Source organism: Mesitornis unicolor, unplaced genomic scaffold, assembly GCF_000695765.1.
Source record: "Mesitornis unicolor isolate BGI_N332 unplaced genomic scaffold, ASM69576v1 scaffold53689, whole genome shotgun sequence".
Classification (NCBI taxonomy): domain Eukaryota; kingdom Metazoa; phylum Chordata; class Aves; order Mesitornithiformes; family Mesitornithidae; genus Mesitornis; species Mesitornis unicolor.
The window spans coordinates 10,584-18,658 of record NW_010207675.1 but is presented as its reverse complement, the minus strand read 5'-3'; the positions used below and the strand labels follow the sequence as shown (position 1 = coordinate 18,658).

The 8,075-nt window shown below is 37.0% G+C and overlaps 1 protein-coding gene across 1 annotated transcript; it reads left to right on the top strand.

Annotated features, from left to right (window-relative positions):
• Positions 1–1,009: 1,009 nt before the first annotated feature.
• Positions 1,010–7,465, top strand: TMEM106B (transmembrane protein 106B). The gene is made up of 7 exons (XM_010192178.1): positions 1,010–1,229; positions 2,612–2,675; positions 3,999–4,158; positions 4,984–5,124; positions 5,225–5,274; positions 6,045–6,098; positions 6,819–7,465. Exons 1-7 carry the CDS (start codon positions 1,010–1,012, stop codon positions 6,955–6,957), a joined length of 828 nt encoding a protein of 275 aa, XP_010190480.1. The 3' UTR covers positions 6,958–7,465.
• The last annotated feature ends 610 nt before the right edge of the window (positions 7,466–8,075 follow it).

Here is an 8,075-nt window from a genome sequence, read left to right as displayed (position 1 = left end):
TTTTGCATTCTTTCTTTAAAATCATCTTGTTCCCCAAGACACTAGTGAATTGAGTGGCTGAGGTCTCTGTGTGTTCAGTAACTAAAGCGGGTTATGAGGATAAGCTGGACAACTGATTGTCACTGCTGTACAGATTTATAGTTTTTTTTTAAACTTTGTTTTCCACCTATTGCAGATTTGGAAGATTTCCACTTGTATCATTTCATTACAGCCTTCAGTTTTAAGTGTTCTGTGTTTCAAGTTAGTTTCAGTGTCATGACTGAAAAGTTACAGTAATGAGAAAAATGTAAAATTTGCATAGGTAGCAAAAATGCCTTTGTAATACCTTTTTTTTGTCTTGTTTTTTTTTTTTCAATAAACCCGTTATACATGCTACATATTGCCAGCAGCTATGTTAAAGTAACTCCCACTTTTTCCTTGACTTTCATGTGAATCAGTCCCCTTTTGGCTTAAAGGGAATCATCAGTTTAAACACATGGAACTCTGTATTTCTAGCTTGGAAACTAGTAGCTGATCCTGTGTTCTCAAAACAAATCCAACCTAAAACATTATTAGAATTGGGTCTGTAGTGTGTATAGAATCCTCTGAAAATTGAAGACTTGCTTTCTAGAGCCCAATCTTGTATTTATTTTTTTCTACAAAGATTAATATGTTGTGTGAAAGTCTGTACAATAAATAGCCTCTGAAAAGCATTGCTAGACTGTGGCAACCTTTTGCCAGCAATTGTACTGTTCTAACTTAAAAGCCTCTCGTTGATTCTCCTTCAACCTGAGGTTATTGCAGGATTCGAACAAAACTCCTGGTCAGTTTGGATTCTTACGGTTTGGGACTCACTCCAGCTTGACAGGGCCTTAGCTCTTTGCAGGTCTTGGGGGATCTGAACAGAGGGCGACAAGACACTTATTGGAGTAGTGACCGTAGACTGAGAGTTACCTGATGTGGAGGGATAAAAGCAAGCTATGTTTGAATTGTTCTCCCTGAAAACTTTCTTCTGACTTTTATTTTAGGCATGGGAAAATCACTTTCTCACCTGCCTATGCATACATGCAAGGAAGATGGGTATGATGGAGGCACAGTGTCTGATAATATGAGGAAGGGGTTAGTTCAGTCGGAATCGCAAAATGAAGACGGCAGATGTGGAGATGTGTCGCAGTTTCCCTACGTGGAATTTACAGGAAGAGACAGTGTTACCTGCCCGACTTGCCAGGGAACAGGAAGAATTCCACGAGGTAAAGTTCTCTTTATTTCTTTTTATTAACTTAAAAATATACCTCGTAACCATGTGCAGTTGTAACTGTAATAATCCATAGCAAATAGCTCTCTTAGTTAAGATGTAGTTTTTCTATCTTTTTGACTTTTTAGCACTAAACATTTTGTTATGATGATACTGGATGATTGAAACAAATTGAGTCAGCTTTGGCTGTTACCTGTTGGGTCTTCTCGTGTCTATACGATGCCAGCGTTCCTTGCTTCTCAGCTTTAAACTCATACATAGTGCTATCTACTGCAAGTTGAATTTACAAACCTTTGTTTCTGTGATGTTTTATTGCGTCTTTTTAACTACCTATTTTAAACTATTTGAATCAATATATAACTTTGTTAAAATAGCTGCAAATACAGAGATTGAAAAGCAGACCTGTGCTATAGCACCTTTTCCCTGATCGTTTATAGGGAATTTTCTTGCCCTCGCTGCTGCCAGTGCCCCTTGATTTCTGTTGTCTCGTCTGTCCCTGTTAGGTAGAGGACCCTAGCAAGTAAGACAAGTCCTTGAGGGTCCCTCTGTTATCATGCAGATGAATCTCAGTTCCATTTTCTTGTACAGCAAATAGCAAAAGCTACATAGGTAAATGTAGTCCATGTATTTTCAACAACTCGACTGTGCTTGTGTTCTCTATTTCTACTGTTAAGATAGCCCCCTTTTAAAAATGCTGTCTAGTGAATTTGCTGCTTGGAGAAATTCCAGTAGATACTGTTTTGACTTCCAGAGCGCTGCAGCTCAGTCCCATGAGAAATGGTTGTATATGCCAGTGATTTACAGAATGCAGTTTGTGTATCATAACTTGTGTTGCCAGAGCCATCCAAAGTGATACATGTTTAGTGTTTTTGTTCTGAGGGGTTTTTTGTGGGGTTTTTTTTTGTTGTTGTTTCTTTTTTTTTTTTTTAAACAAACCTGACTTCTGCTTTTCAAAAGCATACTTGCAGAACGCCTTCTGGAGCAGCTTTTACTGCCAGAGCTTCTGAATGTTATGTCCTGTGGTCTTTATGTGGTCTGTCATAGAGAGCTTGAAGCTGTTGTGTCCCTTTCTCTCGAGGAAATGGTGCGAGAGACATGCCACCTCCTGTGCTTGTGTGCAGCACAGAGGCAGAATGTTGTTTAGGTCTTTGTGGACTTGGTGTTTTTTCCTCTAGGTGTTGTGCATGCCATGCTCTATTTCAGAAAGTGACATAAGCTGTGCTGTATTCTACTTGGGTTGTTATCTGGAATTTAAATGTTTATCTTTAGTGTTTGTTCTTTGGGTCCATTAAGTTATAACGGGGACTCTTTGTTTGAAGTAACTTCAACGATACTTATTCTTTGTTTAGATTCTGAAAGGGTGTTCTTTGTTTTCAGGGCAGGAAAATCAGCTGGTAGCATTAATTCCATACAGTGATCAGAGACTGAGGCCAAGGAGAACGTAAGTTAATAGTTAGCTGTGATACACAAATGTACAGGTAATTATTATTCTCTTCTAGTTAAAATTTGCCGATTTAAAGGAGATAGTGTTAAGAAGGATCAAGCAAAAGTTGCTGGAATGTTTTCTTGCGTTCAATATTGAAAGAGCCCTGCTCGTGAGTAATACCAGCCTTAACCTTGAACTCTTGGATAGTTATTTATTAACAAATGTGCATACTCCCATCACAGTATATCTTACAAAGCTAAGTGATACTGTAGGATCTCTTCATGAGAAGAAGAACATTTATCAGAATGTCTCAGAGATTTATCTGAATGTCTACAATAACTATGCAAGTATTTATCAGTCTTTGTAGCATCTTAACTGATCTAAGTAAATACACCTTCCGTGTTTGTCTTAGTGAAGCTATAACTTCTTCAGACCACTACTGCAAAATAAGCCACCTAGAAATTCATTTGTGAAGCCTGAGCAGCTAGCAAAATCAACAGTCATTCTGATATAGCATTGCTTTGTTTGTTTGGGTTGGTTTTTTTTCCTAGGACCTACTTCAGGGTTCAGTAACAGTGCTCAGAGCTTCTTGTCTGACACTTTTGAGGTTTTTGGTTTGTTTTTTTTTCCTTTAATGTTTGGATGTTCCTGTAGTAAACAAATGAGTGGTAGGAAAAAAAAATAAATAACTTCACATACTACTATCCTGGATCATATACCTTATTTAATAGTAGTACAAATTTGAAACATACTACTTTAGTATTTGAAGTTTGAGAAAATATAAGCTGCAGGAGAGCCTTTTATTTGTGTATTTTTTTTATAATCATATACACCTATGCCTCCCTCCCTTTTTGTATTAGGTTAATTGTTAATTTCCTGTTCCTTAGCAGGAGTCTAACACTTTCCCTGGAAGTCTTATATGACAAAGAATCACATGAGGGTGTATAAGAGCTTTATTATTCTTTCTGGATGTGTTGTGCAAGAGTCTTGCAGAATGACAGAAGTCCTGCTATAAATACATAAGCACTTCCTCTTAAAATGTTTCAAAGAACAAATATTTACCTCTTCCATTTTCCTCTTTAAGTTACAAATGTTGGGATAACCACGTTTTGAAACTTGATTTCTGACATATATACAGGAGTAATATCTCTGAGACATAGATGTGAAGTGCAGCATAGCTTTTTTTATTATTTTCCCCTTTGGAAGTTATTGAAGTTAGAAATACACTGAACTAGTTGTATTAGTTAGTCATGCTTCTTATCACTTTAAAGAAAATAACATGCCAAAATTGTTTGACTTGCGTTTGCCTTTGAAATGTGCTCTTTTGTTTTCCTCCAGAAAGCTCTACGTGACAGCTTCTGTAACTGTATGTTTACTGCTTTCTGGGCTGGCTGTATTCTTCCTGTTTCCTCGCTCAATCGATGTTGAATACATTGGTGTGAAGTCAGTATATGTCACTTACGATCAGGGTAGACGTATAATATATCTAAATATTACGGTAAGTTTAGCTCTGTTTGGATGTTTGTAATGGATAAATGTAACAAGAGATACTACTGTGACAGTTTCATATGCATAGAAATTGTGGTCTAGCTGGAAAGCTTAGTTACTGCCTCCAGAAATACAGACAGGTACAATGACCAGTTTGAAAAATGTAGCTGGACCTGCTGTGGTTGACTCCTGTAGCTTATAGCTAATAGAGGTCTAGTTGCAAGCTACCATTGAGTCTAATTTCCCAACATTTTCATGAGAACAGTGACTTTGGAGTTCTCTGTATTGGTTTTTGAATTATCAGTGAAATGTAGTGTGTCTATGTAGGAATGTTATTTAATGCTGCCCTGGTATTGTGCAACTGTCAGAATTGGTTTTAAGGAAAAATAATTACTTACCCACCTTAAAACTTAGAGTTCTTTCTACATGCTTCTTGACTACTTCATAATGCAGGCAATACAGGATTGCCTAAAGACTTGTGGTAGAGAGCTTCATTTTAAATAAAGCAAAGCAGTTATGGGAGAAAAGGGTCCTGTGATAGCTGAATTTCCTGGAAGGAGTTATTGAGAATAGAAAGAAATACAGTATTTGCCGTGGAGGGCTGTCACCAGGGAAGTTGAGCAGAATGTTGTGCTGCTCGGAGGGATGGAGGGGGTGGGGGGGTTAAGTTATGGTCCCTTACCCCCTGCCCCCAATCCTAGAAGGCAGGAAAACATACTTGTATAATTTAATTTCACGTATTACTGTCTCAGGCACAAATTTCAAAATGTGTGCTCATCAAGATATGCAGAATGGATCGCTGTTAGTGTTTTGTGTTTTGCTTTTTTTTTTTCAGAACACGCTAAATATAACAAACAACAACTATTATTCTGTTGAAGTGGCAAATATCACAGCACAAGTTCAGTTTTCAAAAACGGTTATTGGCAAAGCACGGCTAAACAACATCACCAATATTAGTCCTCTGGATATGAAACAGGTAAATAGGATAGGCTTTCAAGGTTGAATAATTGTTTATCTTCATAAATAAACCTATTTATTTGTGTTTTCATTGTTTTTTTGGTGTTTGTTTTTTTCAGATTGACTATATGGTGCCCACGGTCATACAAGATGAAATGAGCTACATGTTGTAAGTGTACTCGCCTGTAAATAATCACATAGGTCATATTAAAAATTACAATGGTGCTAGGCCCAACTTTTTTCAAAGTCAGCAGAAATGTATTTGCAGAGATGTTGTGACATTTTCTTCGTGTGAGTTTAATAGAACTGAGAAACTGTTAAACCATGGTCCTGAGATAATCTTTGTGATACAGATAGTGTTGTGGGTCACAGCATTGGGGGTGGTACAGTGTTTTTTCAACAAGAACTTTCCAAAGTTCTTGATACTTTTTGAGCAATAGAAAGCCCTCAAGACTTCTTTTTCTTCATAGAAATCACTGCTGAATTACATTAAAAGGTGCTCAAATTGGCGTAGCATTGATCTTCTGTTGTAAATTTTCATTTCTGTATATAAACTTCACAAAGTGAAATTGCAGCACATTGTTTATATTCCTTCATAGTAAAAGTATTCCTCAGTGAGGATACTGACATGCTTTAATGTAGTGGTTCAGGTTAACTTTGGTTAGCTTCTGAACACTGTTTCACAGGATACTTGTTAGCAAGCATTACATGTAAGCAAGCACATGTGAATATGACACTATGTATGTAAAAGTAGACCTGGATGAGTATACAGTCACTGGCAGTGTTTTTCAACAAGTGTTTTAATTGTCATTCCTAGTAACTATTACGTAGTCTCTATATACACAGCAGAATTTTCAGTAAAAGCCACAATTCTTGCTTTTTAGATAATTACCTGTAAAACCTTGTTGCAAGTCTAACAATTGTTTTTCTTTTTTGCAGTGACTTCTGTACTTTAGCATCTATCAAAGTACATAACATAGTAGTGATGATGCAGTAAGTATGGAAACTTCGTATTTGTTGGATACAACTTTAGCAGTCGTTCTCATTACTCAGAAATCGTTAATCCTGGAGTCTGTGCATCATAGATAAAATGGAATCAACTTATTTTCTAGGGTAGTAGCTTCATAGTTCTTGAAACTGAACTTTGTCCTTTGACAGGTTCTGGTGGTATAAAGATACTTAAGTAGGCTGAAGTGTTATTACTATATCTGCTCTGCAGTTGGGCTGTAGCCATGTAGCTACTAAGGTCTCAAATACTTTGAAATAAGTTTGTGTATCGGCCACTGTTCAAAAATTGCTGAGACGGGCTTTAGTACTCTGCCGGTGTCTGCTTTTTGTGATCGATTGGGTAAATAGCAGTATAGTGGGGTCCTTTTTTTTTTTTTTGGGGGGGGGGAATGGTGCAGGGGGATGTAGACCAACCATGGCTGTAGCTTCTCTAATCATTTGCTTTCTCCTCTCAAAGCAAGGTATTCATGAATAAACCTCAGCTTTACCATCATCTTTAGAAAAAAAGTCTGTGCTTAGGGAATCAAATTTCTTTCATGGAGAAAAGCTATAGTGGTAAACTAGTATTGTTTTTAACTTTATTTAAAATTTATTTTGTTACAAAACATTTTTCTTAAGACCTCTAGTAATATAAAAAACTGATCCTTAGAATAGGAAACTCAAGCCTTTTATAAAACAAATATATCTTCTGTTTTGTCTTTTAAGAGTGACAGTGACAACCTCTTACTTCGGCCACTCTGAGCAAATATCCCAGGAGAAGTATCAGTATGTGGACTGCGGAGGAAACACAACCTACCAGCTGGGCCAGTCAGAATATTTAAATGTACTTCAACCTCCACAATAAAAGCACCTGTTGGTCAGTGTGGAACGACTGCTGTTGATGCTTGCAAAGATCCTTTGAGTAGGACTGGTACTACGTGAAGGGGAAAGTATGTGCGTGTAAGGCGTAGCAAACATGATGACCTGTGCACTTTAGATGTAAGGGAGGAAAAGGTGCAAAATGTATATAGATGCACTTACTAAATGTTGTGTTTTCCCGTTCTATTTGCTTTCTGTTACTGTAAGCACTTCTGTCAAGTTGTGTGGTGGGAGGGAGAGGGGGAATATCAGATTCCTGAATGGAATTGGGACCTTTCCTTACAGTGTGGTACATCAACTTAGCATAACAATGTGTTTGTCTGTGTTTAGGTGAAATGTGTCACTAATGAGCATTTTAGAAAAACCGATACTTGTAAATTTTAAGTTTATACTTCAGTTCTTGATATCTGACTATTGAAACTGGCAGTATTAGTACTTAAGTAACAAGATTACTTTGAGGTGTCAGGGTGTGAAACTTCTAAGAGTAACCCAGTGGTGATAGTTCACTATTTAGGGATTCTACTTTTCATTTGCTATTCATGATTAGAGGTGACATACAGTCTGTGAAAGCCAGGAAAGCTTCCTTGGATGACACTATACTTGAATATGTAACTTCTAGAATCTTGCATCTTTTCATTCATATTCCCCTCTGCTACCTCTAGGAGGAGAGTTATTATAAGGAGAATGATGTTAGATTTAAAGTTGGGTTTAAAAACAAAATGGAAGATAACCCCCAGAATCATTACTGACAAAGGAAAAATTCAAGACTGTAGAAAATGAATGGGTAAAGACTTTAACAGTGTCTTTCTGTTTTTTTTTTTTTTAGTAAACTTTTGAGTACAGCTATTAAAATCAAGATTGGGCAGTTGGAACTAGGTGGGAAACTGAGCATGGGTTTGGGCAGCTTGATGTAAATTTTCATCCTTTTAATTATTTTTAATATACTTTGTGTCTAAGCTACTTGTGTTAATATGTTGGGGTGTGTGTATTTAGTGTGCAGGCTCAGTAAGCAATGCAGTATTTATCTGAATTTCCAGAGCACTCACAGTTCACAGTTATATAAGGGAGGATAAAGCAATTCTTTCTGTAAGAGTAAATGCTGAT

Excerpts from the sequence above, each read along its gene's own strand:
- TMEM106B (XM_010192178.1), top strand. The coding sequence starts at position 1,010 with ATGGGAAAATCACTTTCTCACCTGCCTATGCATACATGCAAGGAAGAT. Across the intron at positions 1,230-2,611 it reads AACAGGAAGAATTCCACGAG|GGCAGGAAAATCAGCTGGTA; the intron begins GTAAAGTTCTCT and ends CTTTGTTTTCAG. Across the intron at positions 5,125-5,224 it reads GTCCTCTGGATATGAAACAG|ATTGACTATATGGTGCCCAC; the intron begins GTAAATAGGATA and ends TGTTTTTTTCAG.